This window comes from Rutilus rutilus, assembly GCF_951802725.1.
Source record: "Rutilus rutilus genome assembly, chromosome: 8".
NCBI lineage: Eukaryota > Metazoa > Chordata > Actinopteri > Cypriniformes > Leuciscidae > Rutilus > Rutilus rutilus.
Window position 1 is genome coordinate 31,160,810 of NC_140222.1, and position 25,918 is coordinate 31,186,727.

The 25,918-nt window shown below is 37.4% G+C and overlaps 2 protein-coding genes and 1 long non-coding RNA gene across 3 annotated transcripts in view; all 3 read right to left on the bottom strand.

Annotated features, from left to right (window-relative positions):
• The window catches only part of LOC311296138 (complement factor H-like), a 118,123-nt gene that overhangs the window by 25,886 nt on the left and 66,319 nt on the right, over window positions 1-25,918 (bottom strand). The window contains exons 9-11 of the mRNA XM_084417799.1: window positions 13,094-13,267; window positions 12,832-13,008; window positions 12,096-12,269 (exon numbers count right to left, since the gene is read on the bottom strand). Coding sequence (XP_084273925.1) covers window positions 12,096-12,269; window positions 12,832-13,008; window positions 13,094-13,267 — 525 coding nt within the window. The remainder of the gene's footprint in view (window positions 1-12,095; window positions 12,270-12,831; window positions 13,009-13,093; window positions 13,268-25,918) is intronic.
• LOC311296163 (coagulation factor XIII B chain-like) lies at window positions 5,645-11,965 on the bottom strand. The gene is made up of 7 exons (XM_084417847.1): window positions 11,834-11,965; window positions 10,555-10,731; window positions 10,312-10,473; window positions 9,992-10,171; window positions 6,742-6,936; window positions 6,096-6,281; window positions 5,645-5,926 (listed from the first exon to the last, which is right to left on the bottom strand). The coding sequence occupies exons 4-7, from the start codon at window positions 10,053-10,055 to the stop codon at window positions 5,733-5,735; spliced, it is 639 nt and encodes a 212-aa protein (XP_084273973.1). The 5' UTR covers window positions 10,056-10,171; window positions 10,312-10,473; window positions 10,555-10,731; window positions 11,834-11,965; the 3' UTR covers window positions 5,645-5,732.
• Window positions 17,191-18,866, bottom strand: LOC311296175. The gene is made up of 3 exons (XR_014628509.1): window positions 18,107-18,866; window positions 17,926-18,011; window positions 17,191-17,846 (listed from the first exon to the last, which is right to left on the bottom strand). It is a non-coding gene; the product is annotated as an uncharacterized lncRNA (long non-coding RNA).

Consider the following 25,918-nt stretch of genomic DNA (forward strand, 5'->3'; position numbering starts at 1 on the left):
GAAACCTGGCAGCCATTGTGGTGCTGTAAGCGACGTTAGCAGTTTGAGAACTTTCGTCATCGATGTAGACATGCCCCTATTTCTACACCCCCGTGGTTTTTACGAAAGTATATTTACCTGTCAAGTTAGGCAAGAGCAAATCAAGATATGCCATATGAGTTTTATTTTCCTCCACCAACAAAAAAAGCTGTATCAATTGCTCAATGTCTTTGATCTTGAACATTATGCATTGTGAAAACCACTACGAGTTCCTGCTGTGAATGTGCAAAATGATTGATAGGCAGAGAGCACCTCAAAAGCCTTATGATTGGTTAAACCAGCGGTTCTCAAACTGGGGGCCACTAGATGGCGCTAGGGGGTGCCGCAAAGAAATTCTAGAATATGAAATTATTTTTAAAAATTATTTTACCTTTACGCAAGTTAGGATTGTCCTATGTGAACTATGATGTATTTAAAAAAATATATATATATTTTTAAAATAATATCAATTATACACAGCACATTACGCTGAAACGTCACCAAACCGTGAGGTAGCCTACTAGTGAACACAACGACATGAACACGCCGATAAATGCCAAGACTATTTAAAATGGACAAGTTTTTAGATAGAGGATGTAAATTTGACGACTCGTAGGCTACATAAAATATGGCTTTATTGAACATAGTGACGGCAGACCACAGTGCACACTGTGCTTGAAGATTTTATCCGTTGAAGCACTGAAACCATATAAACTCAACTGACATCTCACAACAATTCATCCGGAGCATGCAAATAAAAGTAAGGATTTTTTTCAGAGAAAGAAAGAAGAATACGTCAAGCAAAAGGTACGACTGACTAACATCACGACAATACCTGAGAAAGCACAGCAAGCATCGTATCTTGCAGCCCTGCGAATAGCCAAATGTAAAAAGCCTCACACAATCGGAGAGGAATTAATACTTCCAGCAGCAGTGGATATGTGCCGAGTGATGGTCGGGGAGGAGGCCGCGAATAAGATTAAATCCATACCGCTGTCCAACGATACAGTAAGCAGGCGGATCAAAGACATCTCTTTTGATGTAAAATCTCAACTGACCGAAAGATTACGATCGTGTGAGCAGTTCGCGCTTCAGCTTGATGAATGCACTGACGTTAGGAGTGCTGTGCAGGTATTAGTGTACGTTCGATATGTATGGGACAGTAAAATTATGGAAGATTTTTTATTTTCAAAAGAACTCGAGGGGAGAGCCACAGGTGAGGAAATTTTCAAAATGTTGGACACTTTTATGGTAGAAGAAAATCTGAGCTGGGAAAAATGCGTGTCTGTTTGCACTGATGGTGAGGCAGCAATGACTGGGCACAAAGTGGAGTTGTCACCCGAATTCAAGCCATAAATCCAAAGATCGCAGCCACTCACTGTATGCTTCATCGTAAAGCACTTGCATCGAAGTTAATGGCACCCGAGCTGCATGATGTGTTGGAAGTAGTAGTAGCGGCTGTCAACTTCGTGAAGTCACGTCTCTTCGCAAAACTATGTACAGAGATGGGAGCAGCTCATGATCGGCTACTGTTCCATTCAGAGGTGCGGTGGCTCTCACGTGGAAGGGTTTTAGAGCGAGTGTTTGAACTCAGACGTGAGCTTCATGATTTTTTGAAAGAACATAAACCTGATCTAGAACTGTTTTTTTCTGACCAACAGTGGATGGCAAAACTAGCATACCTTGCAGACATTTTCAGTAGTCTCAATGGACTTAATCTGTCCATTCAGGGATGTTATTCCACAATACTGGAGGCAAGTGACAAAATAAATGCATTCAGGAGAAAAACTGACCTGTGGTTGCGTAAACTACAAAGAGGCATCACTGACATGTTTCCAAATCTATCAGAATTTTTGGATACAAACTGCATGGCAGTGGACTTCATGCTCAACACCATTACCAGTCACCTCACCTCACTGAATGAACATTTCAGTCGCTACTTCACAGACATTGACATGGAGAAATATGACTGGGTTCGAGATCCCTTTTCTTGTGATGTGATGGCCAGTGGCCTCAGTGGAAAGGCTGAAGATGAACTTTTGGAACTGTCCAGTGATCGTACTCTCAGGATGAGATTTAATCAGCAGGGCCCAGCAGAATTTTGGCCCACAGTTGAAAAGGAGTACAAGGAGGTTGCTCTTCAGGCCATGAGAATATTGCTGCCTTTCCCAACAACATACCTTTGTGAGACATCTTTCTCAGCCATGATGGCAATAAAGACAAAATACAGGGCACGGCTTAATGTGGAAGATGACTTGAGAGTTTGCCTGTCCCCAATAACACACAGAATTGATAAGCTCTGCAAAGAAAGACAGTCTCACCCTTCCCACTGAGGTTGTGTGTACTTGAACAGTGGTTACTAAATTGATGTGTCTGCATTGCATGATTTATTTTATATTGTAAAACTTGTATAATGTCTTCTATATTGAAAAACTATTTCTTTAAGTAGAGCAGAATTTTTTTTTTATGTTCCTTGCAGAAAAAAATATTGCTGAAAAAACAGATTGCTGTTCAAATTGCAAACCAAACTTGAGCCACTGTCATTTACTACATTAAAATGTAAGAAGTTTAATGCACTTTTTTACAATCATATGTAAATTAATTTTTCAGTATCTTCTACTATGGACATCATAAATTACTGTTCAGTATTCAAAACTTTTGTTGCACTTTTCAGACAACATTATTGTTAACTGTCAAAACAATTTTTTATAACAATTTGTTATATTTTATGAAATGTAGAATTTAACAAATTTTGTATATTCAACATCAGAGACATAAGGCTACAAACAGAATTGTTGTTCCAGCATTGTACAAATTCATTTGTTTTTGGTACAATCTAAAATTTGTAAGTAAAATTGTAAGTTTGAGGATGTTTTCGTCATGAGTTTTCTTTTGGGGGGCCACAAAAGGTTTCACCCTACACAAGGGGGCCTTCTCCTGAAAAAGTTTGAGAACCACTGTGTTAAAGACAATTCAATTCAGTATTCGAACGCTGTCTGACGTTAGTTTTCGGGCGCGCGCTTTGGATGTTTGCGTTCATGGAACTTCTAGACCTGCAAACGTCCTAATCAGGGACGTGCACAGACATTTTGAGGGGCAGGGGCTCAAATGAAATAAAGGGCACTTCTCATAATTACGTATTTTTTTTCCTTTTTTTTTAACAAAAAAGTAAATATATATATATTAACGCAACTCTGACTTCCTTTTTAAAAAATTTATTTAAAAAGTTAATTAATTTTATCTTCCTCAAACTCACGCAATTGTTTCATTTTAAAAAGATGCTACTAGTTTCAAGTATATATTTAGAATAACCTAAATAACTGCATCAAGCAGAGGGGCGTGTTTTACTAATAATTTGTTTATTTTTGCACAAGGCACTATATATCATTTTAATAATTTTGGTGTTATCAGAATACATAACACTTTAAAATCAACACAAATATTCACTCTAAACTGAAGAGGGCTGTTGCTGCTATTTTGTTAACTTTACTGGAAAAAAAATCACTGCAAAAATGATTGACAAAATACAAAAATACAGCAATTTAATAAAATTATTATTAAAAAAAAAGGTCTTCTACTTCAAAATAAACTCTGTTACTTCCATTCCCTGGTTGTCTCTCCTTCCTCCCTTACAGCGGGCAACCTTCTGAAGGTCCATGTCCCTGTAGATGTTTATGCATGTACACACACACACACACACACACACACACACACACACACACACACACACACACACAATAACTGATGGTGACTGACATGGACTTAGTTTCACATTTGAGGGAGGACTGTATCATCATCATCAAATAAAACCTTCAAAATCCACATTTAGATGGAGTTTGTTTTAAACCTACTACACTCTAAAAAATATTCTGTGGCTTAGTAAATATTACAGAAATATTGAACTTTATTAACTTAATAAAATCTCTGAAAATCTTACTTGATTGTTTGAATTAAACTTACCAAAATAATTGAGTAAAAATTCAATAAAAGCCAATGTCATTTATGTGGTTGTATGGAATACTATTTTATAAAGGTTTAGAGGAAATAAAAAAAGTTAAATTACTCATAAATAAAACGTTAATTTATAAATATTGTTATTTTTATTGTTTAATGTTAACTTATTTCTACTCAGTTTTATGTATTAATGTACCAGATGCAGTTACTCAGATTTACTACATTTTTTTAGAGTGTATCCTCCATCTGTTTGCATCTGTAGATTTCTTCTAAATTCACCAATTTAGATTTCTAAATTTCAGGGGGAAAGACTCTTGATGGGGACGTTCTGTATGCAAATTAGGCGTCAACTAGTTAAACGGATAGTTCACTTTGAAATAAAATGTTGGTATGTTTTAGCTTACCTCGAGGGCATCCAAGATGTAGGTGTCTTTTTTTCCGCAGTAACTTAGTTTAAATTTTGATATTTTTAGGTCAAACCGTTCTTGTCTGTCAGTCATATAATGATGGTCACGGTCTCAAAGAGGATGCACAGAGTCCAAATTGAAACAATTCCCCATCGTAAGTACACATTGATGGCCTAAGACACGAAACGAGCGGTTTGTGTGAGAAAACGAACAGTATTTATATCGTTTTTAGCTCTTATACAAAGACCACGTCCAAGTGATCTGAGGGCGCGCGCGCATCCTGGTGTGTGACGTGACGCAGACTGGTGCATAGATATATACACTAGATGTCGCCTTAAAGACATTCGTTCCAATGACCTGCCGTAGCCAAGGCCAAGCCATATATCTATGCACCAGTCTGCGTACACGTCACACACCAGGATGCGCGCGCGCCCTCAGATCACTTGGATGGACCTGATATTTAGATATACTATTTTTCAATAAATATATTTGTTTGACAGGGAAGCTGTGCGCAAACAGGAATATATATTATTTTTCAAAAATAGAAAAAAAGCACCCCAGAAAAAAGGGCACTTTCTCTCCAGGAATAAAAAGGGCAGGTGCTCAAGCCCCCTTTGATGTCTATGTGTGCACGTACCTGGTCCTAATGTAGAGATCCACTCGTTATTCATAAATCAGGTAACAGGTCATGTTTTTATAACATATACGGTTTAGTTTTAATCCAAATAACACGTGCTGAGTGAACGATCATCAACAATCAAGAGCATCAACAGAAGTGTTTTCTCTCTCTCTCTCTCTCTCTCTCTCTCTCTCTCTCTCTCTCTTATCAGCTCGCGCACCACAGCTATATTGTCTTTACTATATTTCGTTTAATATTCCACTAATAACATACATTTACTTAATAGACAGCCTTCTTTTTTTATCCCCATTATATTCTCTGTTGTCAGTGTTTCTTTGTCTAGACACAGACACTGTCATCACATTTGTAATCAGAAACCCAGAGCAAAAAGAAAGTTTAATAACTAATGTAGGCTATTTCTTTTCCCCATATTTGCGTGATAGTAAAAAATATTAGCACTTTTCTCTTTGTTCTTACAGGCTTTTTGCAATCTTTTTTGAAAATGTTTTTTATTTGTTTTTGTTTTTTTTATACACATTAGCTGGCATTAATGTTATTTTTTTGTTTGTTTTTTTAAGCACATTTTAAACATGTTGATTTTATCATTTATTTAGTTTTAATTGCAAGAATTACAAAACAGAGAAACTGAATTGTAAAAGGTTTTATTTTGATTTGCTCTATTTGTTTTTTATTAGTAGTACAGCTGATGCATCAGTGATGTTTTATTCTCCTTGTCACACACACTCAGGCAAATTCATCTCTCCATCATTACAGTATTGTATTAGGGGGATACTGCCTATTAAATATTTGCCCCTCTGACATGCAAAGGTGATTTTATGCTCATGTGGTGAGAATATCTTTTGCTGTGGAGCCCATCGCAGCTCTATACCTCTTTTATCCATTTCCTCCACCGTCACTGAACAAGGCTCTGAAACAAACAACATCTCACTGTCACTGTTACAATATACATTCATTGATTCATCAACACAGCGTATAATTACAGATTACATCAAACTTACAAATAATAATAATTATAATAGCAATAAATACTGTTAGAAAAGACTCACATATCTTTGTTGTATAGTGTCCATACTTACTTAAACACTTAATATTCCCTTTCCATTCGCCTTGTTCACAGGTCATGTATTTGGAGTAGGGGTGACGCTCATCCAGTGTGTATTTATTAAAGCAGATGTATTCAACTCTCTCCCCTGAATTGTATTCAGGTTTTGTCATTTCTTTTGTATCTGAAGAGTCCACTTGTGGTGGAGGTCCACATTTTTCTGAAGGGGAAAGCAAAGTTATTTATTTATTTATTTTTAAACTCTTTTTAGATCACCCAAGAAGATAATAACATAGTTAATGGTAATGTTACATTAATGTTATTAATGTAATGCACATTATCAATATGAGAATTTGTGGTCATTTTTCTAAAATGCTTTAAAATGTCTTTCTGAATTGAATAGATCTGTGAATTTTTCCATAAAATATATTCTAACTAGATCTAATTTTGAATCAAAATTGCGTTTATCCATGTAAAATTCGCTCCCACAGTGCTAGTGCGTAGCTATGCTGTTGCTAGGTTATTCTGGTTGGTTGCTAGGACATCTTCTTGGCCCAAATCAAGAGAGACGATGTGTCGATGAATTACGTATCAAAGTTGAGCATTTACTTTAACATGAGCAATAGTGATGCTTGCAAACACTGCTAATAAAACTCAACTAAATAAGCATATAACCTTACCTCTTACACATTTAGGGAAAGGGCTGCTCCATTCTCCATTTGGCTGACAGGTGATTTCTCTCTGTCCTTTTAATATCAGCCCTTGTCCATTGCATGAAAACATTATCTTGTGTCCAGGTTTGACTGAACCCTCAATATCAGGGGATCGCTTTATTTTTAAGTCTTCCACTGCTGTGTTTAGAGAACATGTTGCCTCTAGAGAAAGCAGACACTTGATCACATATTTATCCACACAGAAGCTTTTATACTTTATGTGGCCCTAACTTGCAATGAGTATGGTTTAGCATAACAATTACATTTTTAACATGTGATATTGCACAAGCCGCTTTACAGCCAAGAAAACTTGAGTAAAAGGAGTATCTATCCCTTACAACCTCATGAAAAAAAATAATATAATGTGTATCCTGACTGAGGTGTGTTAGCTCGTGTGAGATTTGTGATACAAATAAATAAATAAAATTAATTTTATCCACTTAATTCACAATCATTCTCAGCTGTTGTTCATCATGGATTTAGTCGATTTTTACCCATTATGTAAGTAAATTTGATTCTAGATTCATAACATTTTAACTCTTTTGTGCAGAAAAACATTCCACTCCATTTTCCATTTTCACAGATCCATCTACTGGAATTTCATTATATGGCTCAGTGCACTAGAATTTCTTTATTTCTGTACAAATCTTATTTTTCAGTGTCATGTGTCCAAAATTTCTCAAGAAAAACTATATGTGGCGAGAGCCTGTGGAGTCAGATACATTATTTTAAATTTCCCTCATTAATAGCTTCAGATGCATTCAGGTGTGTACATTATACTTAGTGTCTCTACTAGTTTATTTAAAGAGTTGCTATCATCATTTTGTTTTGCGATTTCACTGAGGATTAATGTGACCATTTTTAAATCTCTCAATCCTTTTTCTCAGGTTAGAACTTTTTTACAAGAAAGGATTATAGCACAATGGCACTAAAACTTCTAAATTCTAGAGAGCATTTGACTGGACAGAAAACTTATCTGGGGACTTGATGTTATTCCTCTTGATTGTCAAATAAGCCCCCCCAATTATTATTTAAATAATTATTATTTAACCCTCTGGTGTTCTTCGGACCAAATGGTCCCAAAATGTTTAAATAAAAAAATGTATAAAATCATAGCTTCATCGGAATGGTCCGAAATTTGGTGACTTTGTTGGTACTTGGTATATGAACATCCAAAAAAATTGGCGACAGGATTTGAATAGTCTAAGTGGTTGTAAAAAAAATAGTCACACTCAAGGTCTTCGGGACCAAATGGTCCGCCATAGGAAATGAATGGGAAATTGGCAAAAATGTGAAAATACAGAGTTTTTTTTGAAGGGGTGAATCTATAAAACGTCAAGAGTGCAAAACAGACACATCCACACACACACACACACACACAAACACACTTTTATACACATACACACTAATAAATTCAGATTACATAAATCTATTTTGAATTTTTAAAAATCACAGCTTCTTCGGAATGTTACGAAACTAGGTGACTTTTATGGTATTAGGTATGTGAACACACAAAAAATATTGAGGTCATGATCCGAGCATGCTAAGTGGTCGTCACACTTCTGCTCTTTGGTCAAAAATGACCCCCATTGGAAATTAATGGGAAATTGTCAAAAATATGAAAACACATTTTTTGTATAAAACAAACAAACAAAAAATACAAAAATAGTCTTTGTAAATCTGTTATTATATTTTAAAATCAACAACCTGAAAATTTTTTGGCAAATATGTTCAAAAATCACTAGAATTCGCAAGCCTTTCTACAGAAAGCTGTAAATCTATCTAGTGGTAAAAATGTGCTATTGCGTGATAAAAATGCTCAGTGTATCCACCAGATGGCACCCATCTCATTTAAAAAATTGATTTCATGAGGCCTAGGCTTGACTCTAAAATGAAATACAGCTTTAAAGGGTAACTAAACCCTAAACCCACTTTTTTTATTTAATGATCTGTAAGAATGAGGCTTTATTAGTGCTGTTCATTGATTCGAGTAACTTTTTTGACATTTGGGTATAAAGTGTTTTAATTTTACAATATATGGTGTAAAAACGTCTGAGTGCTGCCCTCTTAAGGTTGAACGGTGGCTACTGCAGTTGAATTTTCCTATTGGATGTTGCGGTGGCAAGTGACGTAAAAGGTGGCAGGTGACGTAAGCAGGTTCCAGCTCTACCACGCCCCTGGTACGAGCTCACCACGCCCTTGGTATGAGCTAGCGTAGATTTATCTGTGTACAGTGGTCAGGAGGGTACGTAGGTGTAGTGTTGCTGGTTGCAACAGCACTGCTGGACTGCATAGCTTTCCAGCAGACTTGGAAAATAGGCGCCAGTGTTTGCATGCACTTGGCCTGGAAGACCGTGAGTGTGAAACCTGCATTTTCGCGGGATTGCTTCTCCAACGCAATAGAGGTGGAAATGGGCTTCTCCTCCACACAGCTCGCGCTGAAAAGCGACAGTGCAAAATGCTGCTGATACTGCATGGACTCCACCACCGCAGCGGCGTCTTGATGTGAGTGATCATATATATTTTAATCACAATTTATGGTTAGGCTAAAGTTAATCCTCTGGGGTCGACAAACGCGTCGGCGCATTTTGCTGGATTTTTTCACATAGCGGCAAAATATGAATATGCCTATAGAGAGCGCGCGCTATTGACATCAACTCGATAAAACCAGAGAATGACGGGCTCTGATAAAACTCATCAGATGCACTTTACGTCGTCTTTCGACTCTGTGAGCAAACTCCATTTTAGAGTCTGACAGCAGGTCTCAGGTGCACGCCCCCCCCGCTCACGGTTCGTCCCCTCTATCTCCGCTGGGGTCTGCCCACTTTTCTAGCATTTTTCAAATATTGACAGTGGGTGGAGTCAGGCTCTGACCAGGGGGTTTAGTTACCCTTTAATAAAAAAAAAAAAAAAAAAAGTATATATATAAAAGATTTCTATTATATTCAATGGGAAAAAATGGGTCATAATTATTGCATAAATATTAATTATAAATCATAAAATTATCTCAAAACACCAAAAAAGAAAAGAAAAAATATTATAAAAAACAAGTAAAAAAAAAAAATGATGATTTTTTTTTAATAAATATTATTCCCATCCTCCCGGACCATTTGGTCCCGAAGGTCTTGAGTGTGACTCTGAAATGAAGGACACCAGAGGGTTAAATAATCTGTAAGACGTTTTAAAAGTCAGTTATCATCACCAATCAAAACCTTACCTTCACATGTTGGTGTTTCTTCCCAAGTTCCATTGTGGCAGAAAACTGTACTCTTCCCATTCATTAAGAATGAGCTTCGACATACATATGTCACACTAGATCCATGTGCATAAAATTCTTCAGGTTTAGATGTTATGAATGCATATTCCACCTTTGGAGGAATGTTACAACTGACATCCACTAAAAAAAAAAAAAATGTTTATGGAAATTCATGAAATCCAGTATGATCCAGATTAACATCGTCAATAAATAGTGTCTATTTTCCACTATATGCTGTCACTGCTCCCCACAAACATGCAATAAGAGTTTGAGAAGCTCACCCTCACAAACTGGTTTCTCCCATGTACCTCTGATACATGTTATGAAGCGTTGAGTTGATATGAACCCTGGATCACATTCCACTTCAGCAGTTCCTCGATCACGAAGGCTTTGCTTTAGTTTTCCATGGTGAACACTGGGAAAAGCACCACATTCTTCCTCCCCTGTAAAGACAGAAAACAGGAAGCACATTTCAGTACACTATCATTCGTCTAACACCTGAGACTGACAATAATAAAACTCACGGATACACCGAGGTTCTTCAGACCAAGAGCCTTTGCTGCATGTCACTGAATCCCACCAGTTCCCAGTGAAGGGTTTATAACCCGTGTTGCAGGTGTAAAAGATTTCTTCCTCATTGGAGGGGTGGCTGTATATCAACCCGTTTACCACGGATAGATCACGGCACGATCTCTGCTTTTCTGCGAGGAAACAGTTTAAAAACATAAAAATTCTGATCTCATATGTTTTGAGTCATCATTATGCAGATGTATAATGATTTGATTGGATATTGAAAAAATTCAAGATAAAGGCAGTATGACGAAACTGTGAGCACAATGTTTTTACATTCTTTACAAGTGTAACTGTCGTAGTACAGTAAGAGAGTGTAAACCCATGGCCTCAAGAGATGCACTAGCAGTTGACACTAGAGGCTGTGGTCTTTAGAGTCCATGTTAGTGTGTCCGTCTCCCACGCCGGAGTCCCTGGTTTGAATCCAGCAAGGAGCAGGTCAAATAGGACCAGTTACACAAGTACAATATAAGTACAATATAACTTGTCATGCAGTTCACTATCACTGTTTCACCATCAGTGTATGAAGATTTTTAAACTGGTTCTAAGTTTCCATATTTGTTTTCTCAAAGACATTTTGAGAAGCAGAAACGTCACACAACGACTGTGTATATTAAATGCTGAAGTACTTGCACAACTAGTCAACACTCTCTAGAGATACAGTTAAATGTTTTGGAAAGTTCATATAATAACGATTATTTTCAAATCAATTAAATCTAAATGAAAAAGACATTTAAATAAGTAACAAGAACAAAAAGAACTTGCCTTATTGGCCACAATTAAAGAAAAACAACCAAAAGACGAAGCCGAGGAGTTTCACAAGTATCTTTGTTGGTCTGTCTCTGATACTCTTGTCTGCTTGGGGATCAACAAGTTAATCATTTATTAAAGTCAAAGAGAGGGTTTTCTTACACCAGACCACTCTGTGCACAAGCAATATTTACACTGTTCGCTCTTGTTCTTCTTGAATCAAATCATAAAGTATATTGTGGTGAATTAATCTGTCGGGCATTGGAAATGAGTGAGATTGAAGAAGATTCACAACACTTTCAAACTTTTAAACAAATATTTAAAATGTAGCGTCTTTATTTTGTTACATTTAATTTGGAGAATATCCAATCAGAATGAAGCAAAATTCTGATAATTTCTATAATAATAATGAGAATAATAATAAGTGATAGTAATAATAAATAAAATCAATTATAATAATCATTAATGATACAAAAATCATACCAGTGCATTGCCGTATGCCTGTCCATTCAGTCTGGGAATTACAGGTGATTTGTACAGGCTGCTCTGGTTCAAACCCAGTACGACATTTATATTGTATTCTTGAATTGATGTTGTAGTGTGTTCTCTGATCTCCCACAATCTATGCATTTGGGATGTTTGGTGTTGCACAAATGTTTACTGTAAACAAATATCCATCATTAATTAGAATTCATATTATATGATAATCATTTGCACAAACTGTAACATTAATATGAGCACATACCAGCACACAGTGGATTTGGTGTCCATCCGTCTCGTGTGCATGTGGCCTCTGCTGGCATTAGATAATATCCATACATGCAATAGTAAGATCTTTTTGCTCCCAATTTCAGATCTCCCCTGAAGTAAGAGTACAGGTCATACACATGCTGGTCATGTGGAACTTCACATCTAATTTCTGAAACAAGATTTACAATATTTTACAGTAATAACATGCAATAAGTTCAGTGCCAAATTCGGAAGTGTTTCTCTATAATCTTACACTCAAAACAATTCTAAGCCATTTTTCAAGATTTAGGCATTTCAGTTAATAGTAAAATTCCATCAAATTCAATTGAATAATCCTTACATATTATTCATATTATGAATTAAGAATTTTAAATGATTAAAAAACCTGAGCTTAATAAAACATTTAGTATAAATCTTAAACTTAAATTTAAACATATTTTAAAAAAAATTAAATGTATGAACACGAATCACATAAACTAAATGATCCATTTCCTTATTCCATTAATATTTATACAAAATGTTTTATTAAGCTCTATTTTTTCTACTCATTTAAAATTCTTAATTCATAATATGAATAATATGTTCAATATCAATTATTAAGTTAAATAATTTTCACAAACTGTAACATTAATATGAGCACATACATAAATTGAGTTATCATTGTGAAGATATTTAATGATTTGAATATTGAAAAAGTTATAGTATCTGTAATATACGTTACTGTAACATACCAGTGCATTGTCGTATGCCTGTCCATTCATTCGGGGAATTGCAGGTGATTTGTACAGGCTGCTCTGGTTCAAACCCAGGACGACATTTATATTGTATTCTTGAATTGATGTTGTAGTGTGTTCTCTGATCTCCCACAATCTCTGCATTTGGGATGTTTGGTGTTGCACACATGTTTACTGTAAACAAATATCCATAATTAATTAGAATTCATATTATATGATAATCATTTGCACAAACTGTAACATTAATATGAGCACATACCAGCACACAGTGGTTTTGGTGTCCATCCGTCTTGTGTGCATGTGGCCTCTGCTGACATTTGATAATATCCAGACATGCAATAGTAAGATCTTTTTACTCCCAATTTCAGATCTCCCCAGAAGTAAGAGTACAGGTCATACACATGCTGGCCATGTGGAACTTCACATCTAATTTCTGAAACAAGATTTACATTATTTAATAAAATGCAGTAAGGTCAACAACAAATCAAGCACCTGGCCACATGGTGCAGCGAAAATAACCAGCTCCTCAACACCACCAAAACGAAGGAGCTCATCGTGGACTTCAGGAAAGTGTCAAGAGGCACACACGACACCATCCACATCAATGGAATGGCTGTTGAGCGTGTCTCCAGTTTCAAGTTCCTGGGGATCCACATCTCGGCGGACATGACCTGGACAACCAACACCTCCAGCCTGGTCAAGAAGGCTCACCAGCGCCTTTTCTTCCTGAGGACACTGAGGAAGAATCAGCTTTCCTCCACTATCCTGGTGAACTTCTATCGCTGTGCAATAGAAAGCATCCTGACCAACTGTGCTACAGTGTGGTATGGGAGCTGTTCTGTTGCAGAGCGCAAGGCACTGCAGCGGGTGGTGAAAACCGCCCAGCGCATCACTGGGACTCCACTACCTGCCATCGAGCACATCCAGAGGAAACGCTGTCTGCATCGAGCTCGCAGCATCCTTAAGGACTCCTCTCACCCAGCCCACAGACTGTTTTCTCTCCTGCCCTCCGGCAGGCGTTTCAGGTGCCTCCGGACCAGGACCAGCAGACTAAAGAACAGTTTTTTCCCCAGAGCTGTCTCTTTATTAAACTCTAACCCTCATTGATCCCACTCCCCTCATATACTGATTGACTCTCCTCTCCCTCCTCACACCTGCCTCCATTTTGTTATTTGCAATACTATAATGTTCATTTGCACTGCTGACTGTTATTACAGTAACAACTGTTTACATATGCATCTTGCACTACTACCTTGACTGGAATATGCTCAATTTGCACTGCCGACTGTTTATTTACAGTACCGACTGTTTATATATACATTGCAATATCGTACCTTAACTGTAATATGCAATTACTTTCCACTGCACTCACTCGGATAGCTTCTGTCCAAACTTTATTTGCACTACTTTAAATCCATTGTTATACTGCTCATTAGCCTAACTTATACATATATCTATTTGTAAAATTCTGTTTATAGTAATAGCCATCTGTATATTATGCTCACATTCTGTTTATAGTAACAGCCATCTGTATATATATTCATAGTACATATCTATCTGTAAAATTCTGTTTATAGTAACAGCCATCTGTATATTATATTCAGTACATATCTATCTGTAAACATTCTGTTTATAGTAATAGCCATCTGTATATTATATTCAGTACATATCTAGCTGTAAATTCTGTTCACAGTAATAGTTATCTGTATATTATCTGTATATTATATTCATAGGACAATCTATCTGTAAATTTTTGTTTATAATAGTATTCAACTCTATATTTATTCAGTACATATCCATGTTCTGCACTTATGGAACCACTGTATATCCTGCACTTGCTGCTATTGCACTTCTGGTTAGACCTAAACTGCATTTCGTTGCCTTGTACCTGTACTTGTGTAATGACAATAAAGTTGAATCTAATCTAATCTAAAATGCAGAAGTGTTTCTCTATAATCTTAACCGCACAAACAGGCTCATAATCCCACTGCCCATGTATAGATATACACTCAAAGTGAATAGCATCACCATAACTTCCCTCCTCTGTAATCTCCCAATCACTTTCCAATAGTAACAACAAGCTACAACCCAATTTTCCTCAAAACGAGTTTATAATATAAATTGGTCTCTTTGAGCAGGTGGTAGAGAGAAAAGTCTGAAGGGACCGTCTGCCTGAGCTCACAACAGGTTTAGCAAAAGAACACAAACATCTTTGCTAGAGAACACAGAAGTGTTGTGAGGGAACGCAGACGATTTGAAAATATTTTTTTCTCCCATCCCAAATTGTTTCCACCACCATGTCCATTTAGGGCCTTCATACATTTCATACAATATAAAGAGAATAAAAAGCATAAAGCACATTTACCCTTTCTCGCAAGTATACAACACTGTTGCTCCAAAAACAAACTCTGACCCTGTTATAAGTGTGGTGATGCGCTCCATCATGATAATGATTAGGGGCGGACCGGGTATGCGCGGCAGATATAAAAAAGTGGAGTGTGGGGAGTGAATTTCGAGGGGGGACGGCGTTCCAGTTGAAAGAAAAAATGGTTATATATAGGCTATATGAAGAGCTCTTTTCCAAAACGCCATTTAAAAAAAAAATGAGTTTGTCATGTCATTTTGCTGTGTAGCTACTGAACCTCACTGCTCCATCAACGTTTCATGCCAAATCGCTATATATTTCCTTGTTTAAAATGTACTGCAAGATGCAGTTTCTTTCCAAACCGCGATAAGCGCCGAACCTATTTTTAGCCTAAACGCGACACATCCTCTGGACTAATCAGAATTCTCTCTCTCTCTCACCCTCAAATGAAATCACTCGCGCGTATCGCGCCAGACGCTCAATTCGCCTCATTCGCGCCGCGCTAAACGCCTCAGCTTTGCGCCGCAGGACCTCCAGATGATACTTTGCATTGACGCTCTATTCGCGTTTGGTGTGAAGGCCACTCAAGGCCCATTCACACCGGACGCCGAAGCGACGCCGAAGCGGCGCGGAACGGAGGCCGCTTCCTTTCGGCGCCCATGTTAACCTATGGTGTCGTTCACACCAGACACGGAGCGCCGTGAAGCGCCAGTTTCGGCGTCTGGTCTATTTTTTGCGCGAGCCGCGAGTGATTCGCGTCCATTCCGGCAGGAAGTCACACCAAGAAACACGAGACATCCGGTCAATTGTCAAAATATAAGCAATTTTCAAATTAAAATACCGCGAGTATTAACAAAAAGTATTAATACAAGAAGTGTACAAACTTCTTGGTTACAGAAACATGGTGTATTCATTTTATGAGGTTATTTACTTACCCATGATGTAAAAAAATAGCTCTGAATAAACAACAACTGAGCAGAAGCGCTTGTCGACCGCTGCGAAGAATACGCCTCTAGTGTGAACAGGCAGGCGCCGGACCGCGCGTGATTTTCCGTTCCGCGACGCTTCCGCATCCGGTGTGAACCAGGCGTCACTCTCTCACTCACACAAGGTCATGTCGTGATTTTTTTTATGTAAAGTGGACAATGGTTCTACTTTTTATGGGTTCGACACTTAACTTAATGCCAATGTATTTATTACTGACTGACTTGCCTTTTTAAGACAAACCATACATTTTTGGAAAAAATTGATGGATTTATAGCGTTAAAAAAAAAATAATAATAATTTATTATCAACAATTTGTTGTTTGATTTAATAATTGTTCAACATGTTCAGACTGAGCAAAAAAAAAAAAAAAAAAAAAATTAACAGGATAAATTGAATATTCACAAAATGTGTGGGTCTACGTAAAAAAAAAAGTAGTAATTTTCCTGAAAACTATTTAAATGGATTTATAGCATGTTGGAAAAGAGCCCCTCATATATGTACACACACATATATATATATATATATATATATATATATATATATATATATATATATGTAGCGTAGCGGTGTTCGCTCAGGCAGTTTTAATTAACCTATTTTCGACTACGCCACCTGGGGAATTTCACCCCAGGAATCTAACGGTACCTCTAATGTAGAAGGCACGCACAGGTCCTAATCACTTTGAGTCAGAGACACAGATGAATTGCAAAAAAAAAAAAATGTACATTTATTTTATTAATCATTAAAAGACATTTGTCATTAAAAGGTGTTGACCAGCAATCACTTCAATTTGCTAAATTCTAATGTTGGCTGTGGAGGGACCTGGGCACACCCAGGGGGCAGTCTCGGGATATCACCTTCTTGGAAATTACTCTACTCAGTGCACACACACCAGCACAGCACACTCAACGACTCATGTCAGAGAAGACCACGGCACACAGTGAGGACGACACCACCACCTAATTTTGTCACTTGTCTGCCCCCGGGTGCCCAGGACCTGCCAAAAAGCAAAAGAAAAGAGACATTAACCAGTGATATGTAAACAAAATATATAAACAATAATAAGTAAACAAAATAATAAGTAAACAAAATAAACTTGGTTTACAATTTCAGGAGGGGACCAGCTCCTTGGTCCCGACCTGATCGTCACAAATCAAAACCCAAAAAAACAAGAAAACTCTGTAAACAAAAGATCACAATTTCAGCAGCATAAGTCAACCAAAAATAATATATAAATTCACCAACACAATAATTGAGTCGGAAACAAATACAAATTCAGAAACCCACTCACCCATTAACATGAATCAAAGTAATAAACAAAAAGAAAACAAAAACTCAAAACATACCACGGTTACAAAGTCACCGTCAGTGGAAATAGTTCGTTTGAAACGATTCACTCGATGCGGTTCACCGAAACGGTTCACTTATTGCGATGGTTCACCCAGAATGGGTTACTTGTGATTCTCAAAAGCAGTTCGCTCGGATGATTCGCTGGAAACGATTCACTTAGAACCATTCACCTGGCGTGAAACAGAACAAAACAAACCGAACAGCACAAAACAGAACAGCAGCTGGTAAGGCACAGCGCAAACAGGCTCCACAATGAAGCACCAGGCAGATAACTCTCGTTCAGAATGGCGATATGGTCCTTATCGCATGCCTAAAAACAAAACAGAGGATGTTACGCTGAAAGTTCTTCCCCCTTGGCTTCAATGCTCTAACAGTAACTCTATACTCACAACTGAACACGCTGTCCCGGGATCAATATGCGATGAATAGGGCCGAATGCCTCCGACAACGCTCACCGGCGCAGACAGATCTTACACTACAGTGGGCATACGGATTAATCAGACTAATCGCTCAAACAACTCATAGAAACGTGGTTTACAAAACGCTGTTGCACGCAAATGCTTCTCCTACCTGTCTCAGAGGTCCACATTCAACTCTCCCGACAACAGTGACCAGCAAACAGCACTGCCAGTGGCTAGCAGCTTCGGCGAAACTTTTACGAGCGGCAACACAGCTGGCCGTGACTCAATCAAACAGCAGCAGGGCACATGGATGACATCACGTCCCTGAACGATGACGCATGCCAAAGAGCAGGTAAGCCGTGCCAAAGAGTACAGAAGCCCAAGAGGCGAAACTCTGTTGTGTTATGGGTAACAGTCTGTAGATGATGCTGCGGAGGCGCGTCCGCCATTATGGACTGAAAGCTGCTGAAATCGTTAGCGCCAGTCAATGGCAAAATCCATTTTAGTAGGTGTTTATAGTTCATGTGTGCACTTGCTAGATTGCACATCTTTTTTGTACCTTTCCGCCTGTAATAGGACATTCATAGATTGTTTTTTTCTTGCCATTGAAACGTTCACTGTGTGCACTTTCACTGAAGATGTTGAAAAAACAAGTTGTTAATATTTTTGTGATATTCTATGTAAAATATTAACTGTCTTTAGAAATGTTCATTTGTAATTTATAATTTTTTCAAATCATATATATGGTGATGTTCACTAATTTCAAAATCAACATTGAATACATATCTTACTTATATCTAATTACTGTGTGTCTGCCTATAGCCTAGCCTATATTATTTCATGGATTTCTGTTAGTCATATAACAAGGAAAATGCATAATAGAACATAAATATTGATAGATTCAAGTTTTGCAGTAATTTTATAATTGTATCTTTGCAAACCGTATATAGGCTAATGAAGCCGATTCAGTGGGGGACATACCCAAGGGGGCAGGGATTTGTATTATTTTGAAGCACCCCCGGACGCCGCCATTGGCTAACGGAACCCCACCTGCAGTTAGCATCCCATTGACTCCCATTCATTTTTGCGTCACTTTGACAGCGAATAACTTCACATCTGAGGCGTTTAAAGACTCCATTTGTCCATTATTTATTTCTAAAGAAACACGAAAATGTATTTAAGGCTCCATTACCTTGTAGCTTACGTTATGGCCCTGTAGAAGCAGTTTTTGTAAAAGTAGGCTAACGATTGCGTCACAGCCACGCGACTCTCTGTCGCACAGTAGGAAATTACCGTATGGACAGGAAGAGAAGCTCGCGGGCAATCGGGAGGACGTCGAGGCAAAATGACAAAGTAATTAATCAGAACACCTACAAAAAGTTTCTCCTGCTCCAAGATCATGGACAGCTCCTACTCACGCTCTCCGTCTCTGCGAGTTTCGGAAGGTAATGATTCAGATTGATCTTGGCACAGCCACTAGAAGACAGACGGTTTGCTCACGTCACATCTACGTCGTCGAGCTCAGTTTGAGTCTGCGCAGTACGCTGGACCCCCAGGAAGTAAAAGTTTCTAATGGGCTTCACTTTGTCTCCGTTGAATCCAATGGGGTCGCTGTGTCCATTTCTTTTACTGTCTATGGACATACCCTTACTAAAAAGTACTATAGGAATATTATAGTATTTTGGGACAAATTATTATAGTAATCTTATAGGAATACTATAGTAATTTGGGACATACTACAGAAGTACAATAAGACTACTATATAAATACTATAGCAGCTTAAAAATATTATAGAGGTATTACAGAACATCACAGAAGTATGTTATGTTCTGTAATACCTCTATAATATCCTAGAGCCGCTATAGTATTTCTATAGTAGTCTTATAGTACTTCTATAGTAATATTTTGTCCCAAAATACTATTTTCCTAAGGGTAATTAGGCCATGCATAACCAACACATAGACGAATATTTTCTGTCATTTAACGTCATTTAACGTCGGTCATCCTCATTAATGTATTTTAAATTGTTTTCATATTTAGATATGACGGCCAGAAAAAAATAAGTTATGTTAAGTTTTTGTTATGTCAAGTTTTTCAGTGCCATTGACTCCCATTATTTTTCGGCGTTTTCCTTCAGTTTTCAGTCCATAATGGCCGCCGCGCCGTCACGTCATGGGGGCAACTGTTGCAATGGAGCGTTCTATTGAGTTTCGCCTCTTGGGCTTCTATACTCTTTGGCCGTGCTCTTATTTGCACCAGACGCTGGGCCATTGGCCATTAAACAATTACAAGTGGGAGGGGCGATAAACCATCCTGCTACATATATATATATATATATATATATATATATATATATATATATATATATATATTGTGGACATTGTAACGATTACTATATTTTATCTACAATATAATAGCTACATAAACGTAGCACAATATATGATAATAAAAACTTAGCGGGATATTGATATTTATCAATGGCATTCTGTAAAATTGGCTGCGCTATGTCGTCTTTTGTTATTGGCCAATGCCTGCAGACTGCAGCCAATTGAAATGCTTCTATCAGTGCGCGTCTTTCTTACTACTCACAGAACTTCAAAACAGACCGCTTGAGGTAAATAAATAATCTTGGATGATGAACTGTAATATTGTTCGAAAATCTGAATAGAAACCGTTACTTTAACAGATGTCATAACAGAAACTTTCGTATGGGTAAGCTGTATTAACGTAGCTGAAATGACCCGGTCTAAAATAATAAAAAATGGCCATCTTAAAATTAACCGTATGTTTTGTTCGAAAAGAGCTTTTCGGATTTCGAAATCGAATTTCCGTTACACGTATCAAGTGAAAAAAACAAAACAATAACAGATCCAGAAACGCACACTGTAGGGCAGGCTAATCCAGAAAATACATTCGTAAGATGCACAAAACACACACAAATGGCGACACATGCTGGTCAAAACTGTAAATGTAATACAGGCCAATCATGTAATGATGATACCTTTTACAAACCAACTGCAAATGTGTTTAACAGTTACAAAGTGAAATCTATTAAATACAATCTACTGGTAATGTAATACTGTACGGATAAATAAGAACGGTCTATAATGTTTGTTTATTAATTGTAGGGGGTTTCAAGCTAATGTGTTATTTTAGTTATTGATCAATATGCATTTAAGGGAATAGAGAAAAAATAAATAAGGTTTTGTGGCTAATTGTAGCCTTGTTGTGAGGTAATCAATTTAGGCTAAACTCTTTGTAAATAATATTTTATTTAATACCCCAGACCCCCTTGTTTTTGAGGTAAAGAGTCCATTAACAGCTCTGCTTTCCTCCACGTGGATCATTTGCATGTCAATCGCTCGTGCACGCGTGGGCGTGGTCACATTAGAGTTAATTAGCTCGGACTGGAGAAACTGTACAAGTCTTTGCTTTCATATGGATTACTTAAACAGAGAATATTTGTTTTTTATATGGTTTACATCATTTAAAAATGGAGACTTCAAGCTCATTTTCTGTCGCATTTCAGAATGATCTTCACTTTGAGAGAGATGGGACAACGCATCATGTTTATTTATATTTTATTTTACGAAAAACACAACTTTTTTTTTTTTGCAATAGCCGACCCCAGGGGGTTAAATGAAACATAAAATAAATAATTTATATAATTTAGTTATTACAGATTATAAAGGTTTTTAAACATCTGAAAGGTCATCTAAAGCCAGATGATCTCTATTTGTTTTTTTTTTTTTTTTTTTTTAAGTAGAGTCCGCCCAGTGAATTTTGCCCATTTCCACCACTGAATACAGGGGTGGTGTTACAGCAGGCTTGGTGGGAGTAGCTGGGCTTAGTGACGACCGATTGGATTGTGTCTCCCCTTGCCAGAAACTCCTCGACCATTTCTCAGTGACTATTACTGGAACAGCGTATTTGTTGTGATCATCTGACTAATACTTTCTCTTATCTCTCATCCGTCTTGAGACGGCCGGAACAATAGCGCATTTTCGGCCGTAGTGACGCATTCCAAATCTAGCAAATTCAGTGCTGATCTTTGGGCTGGAGTACAGCGGCGAATAACTGGGTTGTCATTTCTACTTGCTCTTTTTAGCAGAAACATTGTCATTTAAAGTATTTACGTTTGTAAAATTGTTATTGTCTGTTTTTGAATGTCTTACATGTATTTCTAAATCCGACCTGAGAAGGGTATACTTTTAAAATACTGTAATCATCAGGCGACGCAGTGTTGGAAAGCTATTAATGAGCGTTGGCCAGTGAGTGGTTGCTTTTTATTTTTTTGTGTAAACAACTGATTCCATCTGTCCACATGTGATAAGGGTTCAACCAAAGACGATTACGTGGAAAGTGCGTTGTGTGTGTGTGTGTGTGTGTGTGTGTGTGTGTGTGTGTGTGTGTATGTGTATGGTTGCTTATGTCTCAGTTTGTCCTCTTCCCTTTATCCAGAGTTGGGGTGCCAGCTCAACGCCCACGTTCTCTGGTGTGGTGGTGGTGTGCTTATCGCTTGCAGTGTTCACAGAGGGTGATTGGGTGCTGTGTGGTGAGAGCACTAATAGTTGCAGTGTTTACCGGGCAGGCGAACTGAATCCCCACTTCTGAAATGGATAAGTGCTATGGTTGACATATTTATTCTAATGTGTGTTTGTATTATGCCTTTTGGTATTTTTCTTATCTGTATTTAATAAACGATTCGAAACGTTTCCTTGTTGTCTGTTATCTGACCCAGTCACCGCGTATCTGTGTGCTTTGCACTTGATGTACAAGCGGGTCCCCGGCCCATTTCCCGGGGTGGCGTAGTCTATTTTGTGCCATAATTGGTATTGTATTGCGCTTAAGAGAGCAAACTGCCACATAAGTTTAAAATCACCATTTGCTGTTAAAAGTTAAATGTTTTGGCAAGTACATATAATTTAACATTTATTTTCAAGTCAATAAAATCTAAATGAAAAAGACATTAAAGAAAAACAACCAAAAGACGAAGCCGAGGAGTTTCACAAGTATCTACAGTATGTTGGTCTGTCTCTGATACTCTTGTCTGCTTGGGGATCAACAAGTTAATCATTTATCAAAGTCAAAGAGAGGGTTTTCTTACACCGGACCTCTCTGTGCACAAGCAATATTTACAACTGTTCGCTCTTGTTCTTCTTGAATAAAAGTATATTGTGGTGAATTAATCTGTCCCATAGAGCATTGGACATGAGTGAGATTGAAGAAGATTCACAACACTTTCAAACTTTTAAACAAATATTTAAAATGTAGCGTCTTTATTTTGTTACTTTTAATTTGGAGAAAAATCCAATCAGAATTAAATAAAATCTAAATTCTGATCATTTCTATAATAAAAATAATGATAATAATAAATAATAAACATTAAACAGCCCTTTTCTTCATTTTCTCTGAATAGGCAGCCACATTTTACTGAAAGCCAATTTTGCCAGCAGTGAATCTATACCAGTAAAACCTGGCACGCAGTTCACTTTCACTGTTTCTTCTTCATAATATGAAGCTTTCCAAACTGGTTCTATGTTTTCATATAATATCCTCTCAACGACATTCTGAGAAGCACAAACAAACGTTACACAAAGATGTAGTAGTCGACAGCTCGACACTCTTTAAAACAACTTAAGGTCATTTAAAAGTGTTGGATGTGTATATAAAACGAATAACATTCTACTAAAAATGAATGAACTCACCTTGACCTTGCACAACAGTAACAGAAAATAGAAAACAGGAAAAGCTGATGAATTGTACAGGAACTCTCATTTTGAACTCTAATTTCACAAATGACTGTAACTTGTTTTCTCACTCTGTTTGTATGATGGGGAATCAAAAAGTGAATCATTTACTAAGTCAAAAGGAGGACTCTTTTATACCAGACCACTTTGTGGATGTGCAGAAGGATATTTTGTTTAAAATCCCCCTGTAGTCAATAACTGTATCCCTTAAAAATCATCTTTGATCACAAAAATGACATATATATATATATATATATATATATATATATATATATATATATATATAAAAATAATAATCCTGTGATTTTTATTTATTTATGTATACCTTAAAATAGCTTGAATGTAACTGTACACCCTTGCTTCATTTGTTTTCAAGTAAAAAAAAAAAAAAATCTAATTGAAAAGGACATTAAGATGAATAACATTAACCTCAAAAATAATAGCTTGCCTTCACTCTGCGCACAACTAAAGGAAAATCACCAAAAGACAGAAATTCTCATTTTGAGTTCACATAACAAGTAGCTTTTTTTGTCATCTGGACAAACCAAAGGACACTTTACCCTAGACAAGTCAAACTTTGTAAGTCACATTTATGTAACATATAAACAGGAAGCAAAAAGAAAGTTCCATTTGATGTGTTCACTGCTGTGCTTTACAGGTTAAACCTGTTAGATTTAGATTTTTTTCACTGACTAGTGTTTTTTACATTAAGAACATTATTACATTAATTAATTAATGATTGTTTCATAATACTTATGTTACTAAAACATACATTGAGGTAAAAGAAGAGTTTGACCCTTAAAGTATCAGTGTGTGCTTAAAAAAATAAAATAAAAAAATAAATAAACTGTGGTTGTCTCTAGAGTCTAGATGACCTAGATTGCCCTCCTTATCTCACACTGAAAAAAAAAAAATTTTTGTCTTTTTTAAACCGTAAAAACTGGATGTCATTTACAGGATCTTACGGTGTGAACTTTTGGTAAACATTGAAATGTTAAACTCAAAGGTCTTTACCTTTATAAGTACAGTGAGGAAAATAAGTATTTGAACACCCTGCTATTTTGCAAGTTCTCCCACTTGGAAATCATGGAGGGGTCTGAAATTGTCATCGTAGGTGCATGTCCACTGTGAGAGACATAATCTAAAAAAAAAAAATCCAGAAATCACAATGTATGATTTTTTAACTATTTATTTGTATGATATAGCTGCAAATAAGTATTTGAACACCTGTCTATCAGCTAGAATTCTGACCCTCAAAGACCTGTTAGTCTGCCTTTAAAATGTCCACCTCCACTCCATTTATTATCCTAAATTAGATGCACCTGTTTGAGGTCGTTAGCTGCATAAAGACACCTGTCCACCCCATACAATCAGTAAGAATCCAACTACTAACATGGCCAAGACCAAAGAGCTGTCCAAAGACACTAGAGACAAAATTGTACACCTCCACAAGGCTGGAAAGGGCTACGGGGAAATTGCCAAGCAGCTTGGTGAAAAAAGGTCCACTGTTGGAGCAATCATTAGAAAATGGAAGAAGCTAAACATGACTGTCAATCTCCCTCGGACTGGGGCTCCATGCAAGATCTCACCTCGTGGGGTCTCAATGATCCTAAGAAAGGTGAGAAATCAGCCCAGAACTACACGGGAGGAGCTGGTCAATGACCTGAAAAGAGCTGGGACCACCGTTTCCAAGGTTACTGTTGGTAATACACTAAGACGTCATGGTTTGAAATCATGCATGGCACGGAAGGTTCACCTGCTTAAACCAGCACATGTCAAGGCCCGTCTTAAGTTTGCCAATGACCATTTGGATGATCCAGAGGAGTCATGGGAGAAAGTCATGTGGTCAGATGAGACCAAAATAGAACTTTTTGGTCATAATTCCACTAAACGTGTTTGGAGGAAGAAGAATGATGAGTACCATCCCAAGAACACCATCCCTACTGTGAAGCATGGGGGTGGTAGCATCATGCTTTGGGGGTGTTTTTCTGCACATGGCACAGGGCGACTGCACTGTATTAAGGAGAGGATGACCGGGGCCATGTATTGCGAGATTTTGGGGAACAACCTCCTTCCCTCAGTTAGAGCATTGAAGATGGGTCGAGGCTGGGTCTTCCAACATGACAATGACCCGAAGCACACAGCCAGGATAACCAAGGAGTGGCTCTGTAAGAAGCATATCAAGGTTCTGGCGTGGCCTAGCCAGTCTCCAGACCTAAACCCAATAGAGA

Excerpts from the sequence above, each read along its gene's own strand:
- LOC311296163 (XM_084417847.1), bottom strand. The coding sequence starts at position 10,055 with ATGAATGGGAAGAGTACAGTTTTCTGCCACAATGGAACTTGGGAAGAA. Across the intron at positions 6,282-6,741 it reads TTTCCCTAAATGTGTAAGAG|AAAAATGTGGACCTCCACCA; the intron begins GTAAGGTTATAT and ends TTTCCCCTTCAG. Across the intron at positions 5,927-6,095 it reads AGGGAATATTAAGTGTTTAA|AGCCTTGTTCAGTGACGGTG; the intron begins GTAAGTATGGAC and ends TGTTTGTTTCAG.